The sequence below is a fragment of the Zonotrichia leucophrys genome, chromosome 6 (genome assembly GCF_028769735.1).
Source record: "Zonotrichia leucophrys gambelii isolate GWCS_2022_RI chromosome 6, RI_Zleu_2.0, whole genome shotgun sequence".
Classification (NCBI taxonomy): Eukaryota; Metazoa; Chordata; class Aves; order Passeriformes; family Passerellidae; genus Zonotrichia; species Zonotrichia leucophrys.
The window spans coordinates 31079808-31098876 of record NC_088176.1 but is presented as its reverse complement, the minus strand read 5'-3'; the positions used below and the strand labels follow the sequence as shown (position 1 = coordinate 31098876).

Sequence of the window (19069 nt, the reverse complement as noted above, 5' to 3'; positions counted from 1 at the left end):
ATGACGCAAATTCTGTTACAGCAAAAATAGGACAACAGATTAATCCCTCCCCTCACATATTTAGCTACTCCTACACTACCCTCATCTTACAACCTATCCCTACAAGGGTTTTAAGTAAAGGAAAATTCTAATGGATCAGCAGAACTTGTGGGATGGAGTTCATGGAGTTTGGCACTGGGACAAACAAAGAGAAACTACCTTGAGCAGATTTTGACTGAAGCATCCACACATGTCCTAACTGCAGACTTCAAAAACAAAACAAAAAAACAACCCAAAAAAACAAACAGGAGAAAGGAGAAAAAGCCAAGCACCATGAAAATGTTGAGTTCTGATAAACAGTCTGATAAAGAATTAATTACTTTTTTGCTCAGAATTACAACGTTGATACTGAACTGGAGTTTTAGTTTTGCTTCATTAGGTAATATCTGCCTTTCCCAAGATGGTTTTTCAAAGGTTGTCATATTAAACTTTTTAGATTTTGGCAAAGGACTGAAAGAAAACTTGCAAGTTTAACCAAACATTTAAATGCCCAAACTGCTTTTACTTACCATATTTCCAAAGGACAAGCTAATTTACTTTAGATTTACATTTATAACTGAAATATTTATATAAATGTAAAGATCTGATTTAGACCACTGTGAGCAAAAAAGCTGGTAAGTAAATCCACATTATGTGGATTTTTACAAGTACTTGGAAACCCTTCACCTGGTGATACTAATCAAAGTGACTTTATTACAATTTAAGTGAGATGTTTCAGCTCGTGACAGACCAGCATGGAAATTAAAGAGAGACAGCAACAACATGCACATGCAAAATCATAAAAAACAAACAACAAATGCTTTGTACATGAAAGGAATTTAGAAAATATAAACTTTTCACATGCAGTTACAATATAAAAAAAATGCAATGGAAGGCAGAAGATGGAGAACAGGAGTGGGGACACAGCCGTATTAGCTGAGACACCAAGAGCAAACCCTTCTTCTGACTGCAGACTGGAATTGAGCTGCCAGAAAATGTCAGCAGAGCAGAGCCCATGGAGCAGGGAGATGCAGTATGGAATTATGGAATGCCTGGGCTGGAAGGCACCTGAAAGCTCATCCCATGGGCAGGGCCACCATCCCAGGCTGCTCAAGGCCCATCCAATAACCCGGCTCACCAAAGCTGAGCCTGCTACTCCCAGGCCTTCCTTGCTTTGATGCCCAATGTGTGCCAGAAGATTCCTTCCAGGTGGGGAAAAATTCCTTCCTTTTGATGGGCAAAGCAAGAGATTCCAATCACAGCTGCAGGAAAATCTGACTGACTGTTACCTACAGTGAAGGCTGCTTAAAGAAGTACAGAGCCTGCTGCCATCTATGCCACATCCTTGGGTAAAAATGGACAGTTTCCCCCAAGAATTTCCAGGAAACAGACTAAGAACCAGCAAGATGCAGTTCTGAGAAAACAACTTGGAGAATTGTATTTTATATCACAAATTTCCGAGTGAACGGGAAGGACAGCGTCTCTCCATTTGGGATCGGGAGTGGGTAAAATCGTGTACAGCAGAGAAAAGAGGGAAAGTCAGGACTTCTGGAGAGTCTGAGGCAGATACTGTGTGCTGCATTAGAGTCCTCCCACTCAAAAACAAAGCAGGGAAATCCACCTGTGAGCATTACAGAGCTGTCGACTGGGAGGGGAAGCGTTTCTCCAGCTCCTCCACGACACAGCTCAAGTTCCCATTCTGCTGGTTGTGCTCGGCTGCGGCTTCTGGAGTCGGGAGCTCCGGGCTCGGGGCTGGCTTGAGCTTGGGGACGTGCTTGGGCAGCAGGTGGTTCTTGTCTATTTGGCTGTACATGTTGGCCACCGACTTCTCGATGGCGGCCAAATTCTGAATGTTTTTAAGAATTCCTTTGAGCTCCCTGCGGGGAGGAGGCTCTGGCACTGCGGCCGGGGCGGGGACAGCTGGCTGTTTGGCAGGGGATTTGGAATGCTTGGCAGGGGACAGGAGCTGCGTGCTAAGAGGAGATGGAGAGGAAGAAGAGGAAGAAGAAGAAGGAAGAGAAATTGTGGGTGGAGGCGGAGGATGTGGTGGCAACATGGGAGGGGATGGAGGTGGTGGTGGCAGTGGAGGTGGCAGCTGTGGAGGGGGGGGTGGGGGCATTTTAGGTGGATCTGGAATGCTTTCTACATTTTCTTTGGTCTGAGGAGCTAGAAAACTTTGGCAAAGTGGTTTCTTTGTCCTAGAAGACGGAGGAGTTGGTTTGCGAGTCGGTGGAGGAGAATGTTCCTGAGGGTCATCGTGGTGAGTGACGATTACAGCGGGGACCACGGCGGCCTCTGCCTCAACTCCTTCAGCACCGGGCGTTGGAGAGGACAGAGGGGAGGAGCGAAGGTGGGGAGAAGCCACCACACTTTTGGGAGACTGCTCTGGAGCACTCTCTCCCTCCTGGACGCTGGCGCTGTGCGTGGGCGACCGCGCGGATTTCACCTCGGGAGACCTCACTTGCTTCATCTCCTGCAGCGCCTCAAACTGCCTCGCCTTCTCCTTCACAGTCAGCTTGGGGCCACTGATCTTTTGGAAGAGTGGACTGCTGACATCGTCACTGCTATCGGCGTTTTCAGCTCCTTCCTCCTTGCCCGTGAGTCTCTGCTGCTGCCACTGGATGGGGTCCATGATAACCGGCCTACCCAGGGAGCCCGGCATGTGTCTCCTGGTCAGGTGAGTGGGCACCGTCCACGCCCGGTGGCCGCCCCCAAAAGAGGCCTCTCTCCAGGCCAGTCTTGAAGGAGAAAGAGTATCTAAAGTATCGTTCCTTTTCCGTAGGAACCCAGAGGCAGCGGGGCTTTGAGGGAGACCTTCCACGTACAACGGGTTTCGGGTCGTTAGCGGGTTCTCATCGGACAAAAAAGTGATGTTACTCGAGGATTTGGGGAGGTTATTGTTCAGGGATCCATTGATATTGGATTGCTTGTGAGCCTCTATAGCACGGGAAGCAAAGCTGCTTATAACTCTCTGTCGGTCTCCTTCTTCTAAGACTGACTTTTTTCCCCTGCTTTGTTGGAAATGGTAGAGAAGAAAAAGACTTGAAAGAAAAGAAGATAACCACATGTGAGGAAACATGCATGGACATAGGTACTTATGAGAGAGAGAAAATAAAGAACTTATGACATGAATCAGAGCCATTAAACCACTTCTAGCAAACTACAACCCAACAGCAGGAGCACACCTACTACTGGCAAGACATTTACTTTTGCATCTTCTTTAAGGGGGAAGGAAGAAAAATTAAAACAAGCTGCTGCTTGCTTTAATTTGAAGCTGTGTAGCTACTTGGTGAGTTCAAAAATAAATTCACTTCTTGTTAAAAAAACCTCTTAGATTTCAAAATTATCAGTTAATACTGTGGCCTATCCACCTAGAAGCACGAAACATCACAGAAGTATGAATATGTGAATGAATTTCATCTCTTGTGTGCATGAATTTCATCTCTTCATCAGGGTGAATCCAATAAAATGCCCCTGTGGTTGGGTGACATGGAATTTCTACACCAAAAGTGGGAGGTCTCACCACTTTCTGGACTGCATCTATCACCTCCCAGTCCCTCATTAACTTCCTCCCTCAAATATTTTAAATACCACAACCTTTTGAGCAGATTTGAAAATAAACAGTATTTTAAAAGGAATAGCTCCAAAGTGCCTACTAGAAAAATGCCCTTTGAGGCCTATTTTAAATAATGCTCACTGCAGGCTGAAATGAGATTCATTTTTCTCTCAAACTGTGAGAAATTTAAGATTTGGGCCCACGTCAGGCAGACCTAAAGTACAACATGAGTAGCAATCTTATCTACTTGCACAAATTAAAATATAATTTAAGATTGGTTTTAGTGGCTTAGAGATGTCCAGTATTTTCACACAACTTCTGAATTAAAAATTCTAAACCTTGTCTCTACCAAAATTTGAATTTTGGTAAAGGATTGGGAGAAAAAAATGGAGTTTTCCATGATTCTGTGAATGTTGGAAGATGAAGTTTTGGATCTCTTGGTCACATTGTTCTGTGGGTTTTGGTGGTGTTGTTTCACATCTCAGAAAACATAACCAAATCCAAATTAAAGTAATCTCTGGTGGTCAAATAGTCCCTAGAAAAATTGGAAGGGAAATTTAAATACCTAGAAGGACTTAATTAAGATATCTTCTTTTTCCTCTAAGTTATTTAAGATGTAAAAGTCCCCTGAGGGTTGTATTTAATAACAAAACACTTTTGTTTCCTGACTTTTGTTTCCTGTTTTGATCAGGGGACCACCCAGCCAGGGAATCCTCAGCTTCCCAATGTTCCAGTGAGCCAGCAGGACTGGAATTCCCACACAGAACCCTGGGATCATTCTCCCAGGGATCATTCTCTCATTTTTGTTTTGCAAAACATGCCCAGCAAATCTCCACAAAGTGAATAAACTCTCCCCAGGCACTGCAGTTTGCCAGAGCTGAGTGTGCCTAAGGCTTCCTCTGGGCTGAATGGATAAAAATAATTAACTTCACGTTAATTAGAGAATCCCAGAAGGGTTTGGATTGGAAAGGACCTTGAAAATGACCTAGCTGCAACCCCCTGCCATGGCAGGGACACCTTCCACTGTCCCAGGCTGCTCCAAGTCCCAAAGTCCAGCCTGGCCCTGGGCACTGCCAGGGATCCAGGGGCAGCCACAGCTGTGCCAGGGCCTGCCCACCCTGCCAGGGAACAATTCCTAATTCCCAATATCCCATCTAAATTTCCCCTCTGGCACTGGGAAAGCATTCCCCCTTGTCCTGTCCCTCCATCCCTTGCACAATCTCTCTCCATCTTTCTTGTTGGCCCCTTCAGGGCACAGTTTGGTCACCCCAGAGCTTCTCCTGTCCAGGTGAGCCCCCCCAGCTGTGCCAGCCTTTCCTCCCAGCAGAGCTGCTCCATCCCTCTGCCCATGCTGGTGCCTCCCCTGGGCTCTCTGCAGCAGCCCCAGGTCCTCTATAAAGGAGCTCTGAACCCTGAAGCAGCCAGCTTTGAGGTCAGCCAAGCACTGCATCTACTGAGAGGTGAGAGAAGCAGCGACTGAACTTGAAGGAGCCCCTCCAGCAGAAGGCTCATGCAAGGTGCCACCACCTTTCTGCCCCTGGAGCAGATTATTTCAAAAGCTCCTCAGCCTCCTCCTCACTCCACACGAGGCCTCTGAGAGCTGAGGTGACCCCACCATGTTTTTCTGTTTGTGTGGAGCTGTTTCCATCGCTGAGAACCAGAGAGTTCAGGTTCTGTCAGCTCAAAGGCTCCACAGGCCTTGCATGGGATTGGAATTAACAGTCAAGGAAGGTTTAAACCCAGCCATAAATCCATGAACTCCCAGCAAACCTCTCTGTTCATACACTCAGTGTTGGTTTGGCTTTTTTTGACCTTTTGGCTTTAGAAATAACGCCCTTCAAGTTCAGCAAGCACCCCTCCTCTCTCTTCTTCCAAGAAGAGGGATAAAGAAGCACAGAAGTATTGCAACTTCCCAGTAAATGTCTTTTCTGCTCAATGGACAAATAAAATATGAACTTCACCTTGCAAGGTTGGATGGGAATTGCTGGAAGGAAAATTAACTAATTTCTACCAGCTACAAATATTAAGGAAATGAAATAAGCTTACTTACTGATGCCTAAGGATCCAGAGACAGGGAAAAATGAAAATGGTGAGACAAGGCAGATTTAAAACTAAAGAGCTTTGTTCCATTTCATTTGCTATAAACACCAAAGAAAGCAAACAAGACACTGCAAATGAAAGATGACAGACTTAGGACAACTAAAACAGGGAACAATGCACTAAAACTCATGAAAAATGGTGATAAAAGATTTTTTCCCAAATAAGAATTTCCTAAGGTACACCTGTGCCCTGAAGTAAAATATTTATGGCAAAGAAAAAGTTAATTTGTAATTATATTTATTGAAGCCTGTTATTTTCTTGCAAATCCTATGGATTTTGATTTATCTTTGAAGGATTTTTGTGTTTAATCAGTTCCTCGGCATGACAGATAAGCCTTGGTTGTATGCAAAGACATCTGAGAGAAAATATTCCAACTACAGCACCTTTTTGGTGCAATGAGGACTATTTTTTGTCCAAATTATCATAAAGCTAAGCCTCAAAGTCAATACTGCAGATCTGGGAACTGGCACCTCTTTGGGGCAGTACTAAACCCCTAAAAAAAACCTTTGCAGATAAAACAAAGCACAATGAGGCCTTTTCTGGGTTTAGCATGACATAACTAACTTCAGCAGAAATTTGGTTTAATGTAAAAAAAGATGAATTTTATCCAGATGGCGCCTCCCTGCATAAGGGTACAGATGTGACTCACAAACTGAAGTGCTCCCATTCAAAAAAAAGTTTATTTCACATGTTTTTCCTCCCTTCCTGCCCAAGCATAACTTGACAAAGGCAAAAGGCAAAAATTCTGCCCTGAGGAGAAACTATTCCTACTCCCAGCATTTTTTAGTCTCCTATTTACCCAGAAAAGCTCAAGCCCTGGAATTATTCCACATGCAGAGACTGCACCCAGTTGTCCAAGAGTTAAAGCTCTGTCATGGTCCTGTAATATTTTATAAACTCCATCACATCAGCTGGAAAATTTCAACTTTCTGGGCAAAACAAATCATGATTGAAAACGGAGCAATCTTCATTTCCACCATCCACTCACTCCCTACCTACCAAATATTATTCAAGCTGGGCTCTTCAGCACTCCTTGGTTTTCAAGTATAAACAGAGATGAAGAAGTGTGGCAAAGCTTATCAAACAACCCCACCAGTATCACACAAATAATAATTGGCTGGAATATTTTCCTACTGAGAGTTAAATTGTTATTGGAGTCCATCAACTTCAGGTTTACAGAGGCATGAAAAGAGAGGCAGCCTTGCAAGATTATTATTTTATGAGCATGTAAGAGGTAAAAGATGAGTTTATTGAGCTACCAGGGGTTTCTCTGCTTTGATAGTTCCTTTAATTTCAATATTTAAACAGGTTTAAATTTAGAACAAAAACCCCCAACAAACCGAACACGTTACTACAGGAAATGAAGACTTTGGGGCAGCAATTTTCAGGGAATTATCATTTCAGACAAGTGCAATGGATAAGAATGAATTTTATTGGATGTGTTTAGTCAACAGCTTTGGAGAACGTGGAGTGCTGGCCTGGATGTGCCAAGGAATCCAATCCTGGCAGCAGTGACCTGCTGCAGGATCTTGCTCTTGGGAAAACCATCTGGTGATACCTTTTTGCCCAGTTAAAGTCTGATTAAGGTTCCCCCTTCCATTACAAGAAGATTAAATTGGCTTTTTCCCTCCTTCCAGAGCCAGCCTATTTCTTTTCTGGACATTGGAGAACCCCAAGCAGCTGGGGAATGAAGGAAACCCTTTGTACAGAGACGGCATGAAGCGATTTTATAGAACCCCAGAATAGTTTTGATTGGGAGGAACCTTAAAACCCATCCCATTCCATGAGCAGGGACACTTCCCACTATCCCAGGTGGCCCAGGGCAGTGATTTTCTGGATCTGGGTGGATCTCAAGGAATACTCACATGGTGCTATCTCCAAGCTCCTCATAGAGGTTGTTGGCGGCGGCTCCGGACGGTTTTCCTGCTGGCAGAGCCATCTGCATCCTCGCAGTCTTGGCACACTCAGCCTGTCGCCTTTGGAGAGCCACGGGGGGAGGGAGAAACACTCATCAGGAACACCCCAAAACACACCCCAAAGAAAGCCAGAATGGGAGGTTTTCTACGTTTTTATCTAATAAACATCCCCTGGATTTTGTCTTCATCAAAGTAACAGCGTGATTATCTTCTCCTGGATTTATCAGCTCCTGGTTGTTCTGTTTTGGTGGAATCCCAGAGCTTCCCAGATCTCAGAATGGTTTGGGGTGGGAGGGACCTTAAAGTCCATCCAGTTCTACCCCCTTACACTGTCCCAGCCCCATCCAGCCTGGCCTTGGGCACTGCCAGGGATCCAGGGGCAGCCACAGCTGTGCCAGGGCCTGCCCACCCTGCCAGGGAGCAATTCCTAATTCCCAATATCCCACCTAAATCTATTTCTTTCAGTTCGATGCCACTCCCACTTGCCCACTCACAACTTGTTTTTTCTTAATAGAACTGGCTGAGAAATTTCTGTTCAATGAATGGTTTGTCCCAAAAAAACCCCTTTTTTAAAATTAATTTTTTTAATTTATTTTTTTTCCATGGGGTAAAATCACAGTGGAAAAAAAATTCAGTTCCCTGTCTAGAAAACAAAGCTCCTTGTGTGGGGAGCACCACCAGGGTGATGTGGCTGATACACCCCAATGACACTGAGTAGCCATAAAAATAAATCACTTTTAAACTCATCACACCAGGAGTTCAGGAGCAAGTTGAGTATAACAATTTTAAAACCCCGTTATATTTAATAAATGTTGAGAACAAGATTTGTCAGTATTCCTGTGCAAGCTGGAAGAAGCAAAGCTGGAAATTAATACTTACTCTTTGAATCTGTTTGGTTGCAAAAAAAAGAGATAAAAAGGAAGGTTAAATAAATTCTGCTCCCAACAGCTGCCCATAACAGTGACTCTAACAGGAGTAATAAACCACAGGCTACTTAATTATTCCACACATCAAATTTCAGAATTAATGACTTGTTTAAAGAATCTGAACTTCCAGAGCTGAACAGCATTTGGCTGCTATTTTTGATCCTCTGGAAACAATTCTGTAGTCAGCAGAAATACAAGTTACAGCAGGGAATGAAAACAAGACATGAAAACATGAATATTTCTCCTGTTTTTTCTTAAGCAGGCACATTTTTAGACTTGTTTCTTTATATTTAATTATTTTTATATAACAATATAAATAATATAATCATTATTTTATTTATATTTTCTTATTTTAGCATATTTCAAAAATGTATAAAAATACTTTTAATAATGCAGGAGCATAATTTTTGGTTATTATTTAGAAGATGCCATTCTTTTGTGACTATTAAATAATAAATAATTTATAAGTACCTTACAGGCTTGTGCTGGATACTGGATTTCAAAGGATTCATATTTAGATTTATTACTAAAGAAATACTTTAGGAAAAATATCAAGATTCCTTTGGAAAAAGAGTGAAAAAGGCTGGAATGCAAAAACAAACCACGAGGCTTGGGATTTTAATTTAAGTCTAAAATTCCTTTCATTTTCCTTGGCACTCTCCATAAAAATACAATTTATTTGCAATGGGCTGCTATAAATCCAACTCCAAGTCAGATCTCTAGATTGGAAAAATGGGATTTTTGGATGAAATGAATTTAAGCAGATTCCTAAGAGCTCCTAAAAGAGATTGATGATGTTTAGATAATATAACAGATGCCAAGGAAAAATGAGGCTGCTTCATTTCTTTAAGGAATCTGCAATTCAGATAATAGCCACCAATGAATTGCAAGATGAACTGGCTCATGGAAGCAATTTTTCCACAGAATTCTGGGAGAAGAAGAGCAGTTTGGGAATGACCTGCCATCCCAATGGTGCAGAAGTTGGTCAAGCTCTTCCAAACTCCTTTAAAAGTCTTTTTCTCTTCACCCAAAATGGGGAAAAGGGGATGTGAATATAATCACTAATTTAAAAATAAATCAGTGAATAAATGTATTTATAAATGTATGAACTGGAATATGATGTATAGGTAAATTTATGAATATAATTTTTAATTAGAGAATAAATCTATGAAAATATATATAAATTAAAAAATGAATAGATATGGAGCCTTTAAGTCCAAATGCAGCAATCTTAAATATGAGTAGACCTGAAAATTTTAGCTGAATGAACTTGTTGCAGATGTTGATTTGAATTAATTTTTCAGCCAATTACTGGAATCTCTTCAGTGTATAACAGGCAAGAGGAAATATCAAAAAGTATCTCTGATGTTGCCCTATAACGGCAGAAAACCAGCTCTCTAGGAAACATTTGCAATTAAGAAGCTGAGAAAAAATATTTTAGGATTTAAGCAAAAACACTGGAATCCTCTAATTTGATTTGATTCATTTCTTGAAAAAGCACCTTTTTCCCAAATACTTTTTATTTTTGGAATGGAATTCAGCTCTGAATCTTCACTTCTGTGTCCAACACCTGAGTTTTGAGCTGGTGTTTGGGCACAAAAATCCTGCACCGTGTTAGGAAACCAAGGATGCACTTCCCATGTTCATCACACCAAGCATTGAGCAACCCTTGTGGTGAGAAGGGGACTAAACCCAGAAATTACTTTATATAGTAGAAATCTAGATAATACATACAAAATATTATAGAAATGGGCAATAATAAATAGAAATTAATCTAGAAAATATGAATAATCGCTGAGGGAACTGCTGCACCTCTACTACGACATTATGACCCTAGGGTGTCACTGTCATATTTTCTGAAAAATCCTCTTTGCCCAGGATTCTTCTCCTGGGAAGCTGAGAGGCCTCAGAGAAAAAGGAAAACAATATCATCTCATTTGCTTCTCCTGTGTTTTGCTGCTTTGCAATGTGGTTTGGAGATTGTTTATCCAACGTGTGAATTGTTTTGACTTAATGACCAATCACGGTCAGGCTGTGTCAGGACTCTGGAAGAAGTCATGAGTTTTTCATCAGTATCTTGTTAAACCTTCTGTAAGTATCCTTTCTCTATTCTTTAGTATAGTTTAGTGTTGGGAAGGATGAAAGTTTGACAAGAAAGTCTCACAGATATGTATGCTTAGCAGAAAGATTTTTAAATGTAGAGTCTGAAGAAGGAATAGAGATGGAAGCAAGTTTTGATATAGAAGAAAAGAATTGCTGAGCCAGTCTTACTGGATAACCAAAAAGGCAAAGGGTGTGTTAGTTAGAACAAGAGCAAAGGATAAACCCACCTCAAACAAGAAGATGCTTTTACCAAGCAAGAAGATAAGCACAGGCAAACAAGCCTGCTGATGTGGCAAGTAGAAAAAAGGTCTCAGAATTTTCCACTGCGAGAAAACTGAATAACAACTTCTGGCTTAAACTGTAATGTAATGACTTTTAGTGATTGGAGAACAGTAACACGAATATGGTAATTATAGTAGTCATGATAGGCTATAGATAAAAGTTAAGGTATAGATTGGTTCTTATGCATTAAGATGCTAAGCAAAGAAAAGTATATAGTGCATTGTAACCAAAAGAAAAGTACATAATGCATTGTAACCTAAACTAAGGGTCTCCAGGCCTGCCTGCAGCTGTAGGCACAGCTCTGTCACCCACAACCCTGGACTGCTGTAACCTCTTGGATGGAATAAACTGCATTTTGGAGAGCAGCCTGGAGTCCCACATCCCTCATTCAGGCTCTTAGAGTTTACTATAGCATTCTTTTGTATAATATAGTATCATAAAATAATAAATTAGCCTTCTAAGAACATGGAGTCAGATTCCTCATTTCCTTCCTGCCACAGGGGATCCCAAAACCACTCAACTGGGAAAGGAGGAGGAGGAGGAGGAGGGTACTCACTGGCGGTAGCTGACCATGACGATGAGGATGGCGGGCATGCAGCACAGGAAGATGATGACAGCCAGGGCCAGCAGTGCCCCCTCCGTGAAGCCCACGGCCTGCGCCTGCTTCTTCACGTTGGCCACCACGTCCGGCGTGCGGATCTCCAGGATTCGCCCGCCCTGGCCCAGGTAGGGCTGGAACTCCTTGTTGATATCCAGCAGTTTGCCATCCAGGAACCTTCAAGGGCACAAAAACACCCCGCTATTAGGGCCAAGGTCATGAAGAGAGTTTTAATTAGGGCAGGTTAATAGCCCAATAAAGCACATATGTCATCTCTGTGGGCTTTGGAATAGTGGCAATTCCCTGTAATCCCAATTCCAATGTACTTAAGACCAGGACACAGTTTAGACACTGAAAAGGAGGGCTAAGATGAGCTTATCCTGATTTCCAGGGGCACAAAGTTCTTGCTGGCATCACAAAGGCCTTGCTTTGTGCTTTTCCTTCTCTGCTTTGATCCCAAGGATCAACCAATCCTTCCTGGACCGTCACTGTCATATTTTCTGAAAAATCCCTTCACCAGGATTTCTTCTCCTGGGAAGCTGAGAAGTCTCAGAAAAGAATGAAAACAATATTTATCTGATTGTTTCTCCTTCTCCCTGTTTGGAATGTGGTCTAGATATTGTTTACCAACTGGTCAATTTTTGATTGGCTTCATGTGAATTGGTTTTATTTAATGACCAATCACCATCAGCTTTGTCAGACTCTGAGGAGTCAGTCACGAGTTTTCATTATCATTCTTGTTAAACCTTCTGTCTGTATCCTTTCTCTTTCTTTAGTATAGTTTTATTATAACATTTTAAAATACAATATATCATAAAATAATAAATCAGCCTTCTGACAACATGGAGTCAGATTCTCATCTCTCACCTCATCCTGGGGACCCTGACAAACACCACACTGGACACATCCCTAAGGACCACTCTGCCCAAAATACCACCAAGGCAATGGTGGAGTCACCACCCCTAGAAGTGTTCAAAGAACCTGTGCATGTGGCACTTGGGAACATGGGACAGTGGTGGCCTTGGCAGTGCTGAGGATGTTGGATTTGATAACCTCAGATGCCTTTTCCACCCTTAATGATTCCATGGTTGCTGTTACCCTAAAATCAGGCAATTTTTAGATGATTTGCTCAGCTCCTTAGGGAAATTCTTTGGCTGGCTGGACAAAAAATACATCGTCCAAGGCGTCAACTTCTGAAGGAAAATAAAAATCCTTGGATCACTCCAGAAGTGAGGATTGAGTGTCTCACAAGCTGCCCAGCTCCAAAGACCAAAGTAGGAGATGTGTTAGGATGGAGGATCCGAAAGGGTGGGAACTATAGCAGAATTCCAGATCCTTACCCATACAGTAGTTTTCCTGGAAAAAGACAAGGGGACTGAAAACCTCCAGAAAATGTCAAATAAAAAACAACAAAAAAACTTCCATAAGTATTTTTGTGTATAAACTCTGAATGCTCAAAGAAAGCCTGAGGTAGTTTTGATTTCCTTACTCTGATTACTGATAGAAATTCGACTCCTCAAAGACCTTTTCTTTAAGGGCAGTAATTTCTAATAATTGACTTCTCCTCAGATTAATTCCCTGATAAATCCTCATAGTATTTCTTGTCCCTATTTTTTTTATTTTGGAATTTTAGGGAGAATCCACTCTGCTCTGGGTGTGTAATGGATGAACTGGATCTTGACAGAGGCAGAACAGCTCGTCCTGAATGATGAATTTGGGCTGGTTTCATGATACTGAGGGAAAAGGGGCTGCTCACCCCCATCCTCACAAAGGTGTCTGGAAGAATAATTCCCATTCCTGATGTTCCACAAACCATTTCCTTGATACTTGAGAAAAAAAATCCCTTTTCCAACCTAAATAACGGCATAAAGTGGATAGAAACATTCTCTTGCTGCTCACTAGATGTCACTGGTGCATGTCCCACGTCCTTGGAGCTGGCAAAAGCCTTCCCAGCAGGACACATTAAATCCCTGGATGATTTTAAGCACCTCTCCCTTGAAATTCTGCTGGCATTTTCCCGACAGAGCCTTTTTAACAGGTCTGTAACTCAGCCGTGAGCGTTTACTCCGTGATGGAACCTGACACGTTGTGCAGGAGCTTCACACAGTTCTCTTTTTAACAGGGGACATTTTCCACTTAATTTATGCAGGAGGAATTTGCTGCATTCAACTGGTTTTTATGCTCCAATAAATCAAAGCCTCTTCCCTTTATAAGATAGGAAAGGAGGCTGAACGTTTCAGTCTGGGAAATTATCTGAGTGCCTTCGGAGTCTTTTAGGGTTTGTGGCAGAGGGAGGACATAGTGAAGTACAGAGCCATTTTTGGGGTGTAATCCAACAGATTTGGAGCAAAAATCAGAGGAGGAATGGCTGAGGGAGGTGGCAAGGGGCTGAGCAAAGGAGGCTCAGGGGGACAGCTGGGACAGCAGCAGGAATTTCTGCATGGAAAGGGTGCTCAGGCCTTGGCAGGGGCTGCCCAGGGAGCTTTGCAGTGCCCAGCCCTGCAGATCTTCCATAAATGTGTGAATGTGAGGACATGGTTTAATGGTGGGCTTGGAAATGCTGGGTTAAGTGCTGGACCTGATGAGCTCAGAGGTTCTTCCCAACCTGAATGACTCTCTCCCTGATTAATAAAATCTTCAGGTAATCAATCATAACAATCTGAAGGAAAAATACAGATCTCTCATTGTGTTTTACAAAGTACAGGACAGGGAAAATTCTGCATATCTTGAGAGACACATGAGTTTTACCCCCTGCCACTGGCTGCTACATCCACGACTTCTGAATCATGCCTTTGTTTTCCAGGCAAACATTTCCCTGGAATTATTGTGGGATTAATACTAGGCATTCCAGGGGCCTCATGCTTTGGTTCAGTGGGGTTTGCTTCTCATGGTGCCAACTGTGACTGTTCAGCTGCTGTGTCCACCCCCTTGTCCCAGCTCCGGCTGCTCTGGGTTTGGATCCCTGGCTCCTGCCTGCATCCCTGCAGCTCTCCCCCTGCTGTTCCACTTCATCCTCAATTCCCCTCGCATCCGACCTTCACAAATAATTGTTTTCAAACAGTGACAGGTTCACAAGAAATTCTCTTAAATCAGAGCCTCCACTCTGCTTTAGAAGCAGGAGCACAGCAGGTGTTCCCGAAAAAGCCCATTCTGGAAAAGCCACAGGAATCTTCCAATACACAATCACTTGGTGAGCTGTATAAAAATCCAAGCTGGCAGGAGTCACTAATTCTCTGCTGCTGGTCCTGGATACATCATGGAATTGTTAAACACTTGGAAAACCACCTGTGGGAATTTATCTTCCTTATCGGTACTTAAATGTTTAGGTAAAACATTTAATTTTTAATTAAATAGGATTTTTTTAAAATTTAGGTTTTAGAAAAACAGGATGTTCTGTTTCTTTTGGACTTGTTCACATTTCTCCCATCATATCCAGGTTATGAAATGATCCTTTCTCCCCCTGATCCCTTTTCTGTCAGATCCAGAGCAGACTTGGCTGGCAGAATGGTTGTTGGGACTCTTGGCTTTCCAGTGAGGGGACAACCACTGTAAAGTGTCCTCTGACCATGGCAGGAAGAACCCTGAGCCATCCCCCTGAAATCAAACTCACAGGAGGGACCTTTATCTTTTTAGGATGCTAAAATCTTCGTGGATTTCGGTACATCCCAAATCTCCCGAGTTTCTCCCACTTTTCCATGAAAACTTGGGAACTCCAGCTGCAAAACTCTCCTCACTCCAGTGAGCTGACAGCCACTCACCTCTACCCTAAAGTCAGGGAAGCATTCCCTGGGATTTTGCTGATTTAAATATTTAAAAGCTTTTGAAGAGAAGAAAAAAAAGCCCTTAAAAAGCTGAGTGTGCAGGCACAGGGAGCATTTTAATGAAGTTGTTTCTCAGATGAATCCCCCTTCCCTTCTTCTTGTAAAATCTGATTTTTAACCCATCTTAACTCTATTCCGCTCTGGGTACTTCACTGGACACCTGAATATCACTAAAATGACACTGCAATATTTTCAAAGGGTGCCAAAATGAAAAGGGACTTTTTTTTTTCTGACCATGAAGAGAGTCTGCAAAGAGAAAAGTTTATTTTTCCTGAAATTCAAAGAGCCAACTCCCTCCCTGTTCAGATAAAAGCTGATTTTCATATTCTGATAGTAGTGGATTTACTGAGAGTTTTCCAAAGGGAGGAGGAAAAGGTGCCAGAATCTTGAATAAAACTGGGAAAAGATCACAATGACACCATTCTGGGAATGACCAATACTGGACAAATGACCAGACAAACACCCAGAGCATCAGTGAGGCCTGAAAAGACGGAATGACGATGGGGATACCTAAAAACAAATGCAAGGAGAAGGAAGGAGGCTGTGTTGTCACCCCCCTGAAAGCTGTTATTGCTATTAATTATATTTAATATAATTTTTAAATATAAATATTCATTTTTTTATATTCCTACTTCAGTAAAATGATGCTGGAAGACTAGAGTGAGTTCAGAGAAAACTTCAAGTGATTAAAAGAATTAAAACATAGCCCAGAGCAGAACTTATCAAGAATAAAAACACAGAAGATGATGTGAAGAGGAGCCTAGACCTTGCTGAGACCCAGAAATTAAAAGCAACAATGGATGCTTTAATTTAGCACCCAAAGTTAAAATAAAACTGGTCCTGGAAAAATTAAAAAAAAAAAAAAAAAGACAAAAGGCCTAATTTTTGACAGGGAACTAACCTGCAGTAACAGCCCCCAAGCTGTAGTTGATTGGATTGTCTGGTGCAATTGCTTTGCTGACAGATATGTTCCAAGCAGAATTAATTTGGGGAATTAATTTCTGTTCCAAGCAGAATTAGTTTGGTTCCCAAACTTGCTCAGACTGATCCCCATGATCTTTCCCAGCCTACAAAATCTGAATATCTGCAGAACTCTCCTATGCTGCCGTTCACCTACACTCCACCAGGAGCTCAGGAGAAGTTGCCTTTTCCTCATTTCCCTGCTCTGGTTTGCAGCCTTTTCCTGCCAGGCTGCTGAGGACATGCTCAGTGCAGGAAGAGCCTGGTGGGGTTCTCACCAAGAGAAAAACCAACACCAAGGTGGAACATGTGCAAAAAAAACCCCCAAAAAACCCACAAAAATCCCCCCAAAAAACAAAAAGGGGGTGTTTTTTCTTTAGAAGAAGAACCTGATTTGCATTTTGAAGAGCCTGATCTCCTGTGTGGAGTTGTGCACTGGCCCATGTCCTAGTCTTTGTTTTACATGAGATGCAATCCTTCCCTTCCCTTCCCTTCCCTTCCCTTCCCTTCCCTTCCCTTCCCTTCCCTTCCCTTCCCTTCCCTTCCCTTCCCTTCCCTTCCCTTCCCTTCCCTTCCCTTCCCTTCCCTTCCCTTCCCTTCCCTTCCCTTCCCTTCCCTTCCCCCGGAAAGAAAAGAGAAAAGAGAAAAGAAAAAAGTAGCGAAGCGAAGCAAAGCGAAGCGAGCGAAGGAAGGAGCGAAGGAAGCAAAGCAAAGAAAGCAAGCAAGCAAAGCAAAGCAGCAAGCAAAGCAAGCAAGAAAAGAAGAAAGAAGAAAAAGAAAGAAAAAGAAAGAAAGAAAAAATGAAGAGAAATGGACTCAAGTTCCAAACAGAAACTGTGGGAAGCCTGAAGGTCAACTCTGCAGCACCAAAGCCTGAAGACCACACAGGACTTTGTGCATGTAGGAAGGAAATTCCTCGCAGGAATTTCAGTTGGAAGCTCCTCCACAGGGTGGACAAAACCCATTACAAGCTGTCATGGTGACAATGTCATGGTGACAATGTCTGAATCATGTGGATTGGGACAATCTAGCCCAAGGCACTGGACTGAGGTAGGAAGTGGCAAATTCCCAAGGAGATATTCATGCAGCAGCTGTTTCAATGGATTTTTCTGCTCCTGTTATGCTGAACCAGTTTCTAACAGACCAAGAGCTTTCCAAACAATCCATGGAAACAGAGGGAGATCAACAAAACCAACACTCACTTAAAGAGTTCGTTCCTCATGATGGCTCTGTTGGTCTGTGGGTCAATGACCAACAGATTCCCAAACAATCCATGGAAACAGAGGGAGATCAACAAAACCAACACTCACTTAAAGAGTTCGTTCCTCATGATGGCTCTGTTGGTCTGTGGGTCGATGGCGTAGACCATGAGGTCGGACTTGGTGTAATCCTCCTCAGAATATCCATCCCCAAACCTCCGGGCTCCGATGGATTCCACCACGACCGTCGCCCCCGGGATCTGGTCTTGCACGTAGCGTTCCAAAATCCTAAAGGGAAGAGGGAGCTGGAAAGCTGCAGTGATGGATTTGGGCCGCTCACCACTGACCCCAGGCCAAATGAGGTACTGATAGGAAAAACCCATAGGGTGAGGAGGATTTTGACCTTCAGAGCACTTTTGAAAAGGAATTGCTGCTCCACATAACCTCTGAAGTGCTGAACTCCCGAGAAAAGCTCAGCAGTGCTTGGAGAGGTCTCCAGAAATTGTGTCCTTAAGTCCAGCTCTTTGTATTTATGACCCCAGTTGAGTTTTAAATGGCTCATGGGAATCACCACCTATATTTCACACAAAATCCCCCTGTCAGCCTTTTATTAAGTTATATGATTCCAGCACTCCCATCCCAGCCTTCCACAGGGTGCATTCCATAAATTTTCACCCAGAGAAACAACCACTTGAGCGATTTTTGGTGGGATATTTCATCCAGGCCTCCGATATCACACAACATTTCTGGGGGGGCTGCAACACCTGCTGCTCCAAAAGGCACCAGGTTTTACAGGCAGGAGGAAATTGGAATATTGGGCTGACACTTTTACCACAGGAAATAAAATCAAATAAACTGCAGCAGGATTCCACAAGCAAGGAAAAAAAAAAAAAAGGCTGATAGAATTTAGAGGTAACAACAATATCAGCAAAACAACCAGCAACAACCAGACTTGCCAATGGTTGATGAGATTTCCAATGTGAGACCAAGAGAGGTTCACTCAAAGCCCACAGAGAGTTTTATAAACAAAGGCATAAATGCAAATATCATCAACTCTGTGCAAAAAAAGGAGGGAGAAATAAACCAGAGCATTTGGAAGCGTAGAAGTTCTATCTAAACTTAAGAAAATACAGAATTTCCTGGGGTAGTTGATATGATCAGAAAATCAAAAAGCAATAGCTGAGTTGGGAGGCAAAAGCAAGGGAACTACAGGGAATGTGTTGCCTGATCCATCAAGGATGCAGCAGGGTGTGGAGGAAGACACATCTCCCACAAAAAAATGACTTTAAGGTACCACTTGTTCAACACAAAACCTTCTGCAGTTGCTGAGGTTACATTTCTGCTGTTGTGTTTTTTCTTCTGACACAAGGTTTCCTGATTTTTTAAGACTCCTGATTCGCATTTATCCAAGGAAAATCTCTTCTCTTTGTGTGGAAATTTAGTGTGCCCTCAAAACTCGTTGTAAGCTTTTAAGCTTTTTTATAAGATCTTGAAAAATTCAAGTATGTCAGAGGCAGGTCATACCTGAGGAGTGAATATATGGAATTACTGCAGAGAAAATAGGGATACAGATTGGTTGACACAGTGCTT

At 42.6% G+C, this 19069-nt stretch overlaps 1 protein-coding gene across 10 annotated transcripts in view; it reads right to left on the bottom strand.

The window, feature by feature from the left end:
* Positions 1-19069, bottom strand: part of PCDH15 (protocadherin related 15) — a 634585-nt gene that overhangs the window by 13375 nt on the left and 602141 nt on the right. For 7 of the 10 annotated variants that reach the window (XR_010440717.1, XR_010440719.1, XR_010440716.1 and 4 more), the window contains 4 exons: positions 17591-17767; positions 11458-11676; positions 7540-7650; positions 1157-3059 (listed from right to left, as the gene is read on the bottom strand). Coding sequence is in view for 3 of the 10 variants with exons in the window: in XM_064716157.1 (XP_064572227.1) it covers positions 7540-7650; positions 11458-11676; positions 17591-17767 (507 nt within the window). In the remaining 7 variants the exon portion in view is untranslated. The remainder of the gene's footprint in view (positions 1-1156; positions 3060-7539; positions 7651-11457; positions 11677-17590; positions 17768-19069) is intronic. The other 3 variants (XM_064716157.1, XM_064716159.1, XM_064716158.1) reach the window with 1 other exon arrangement.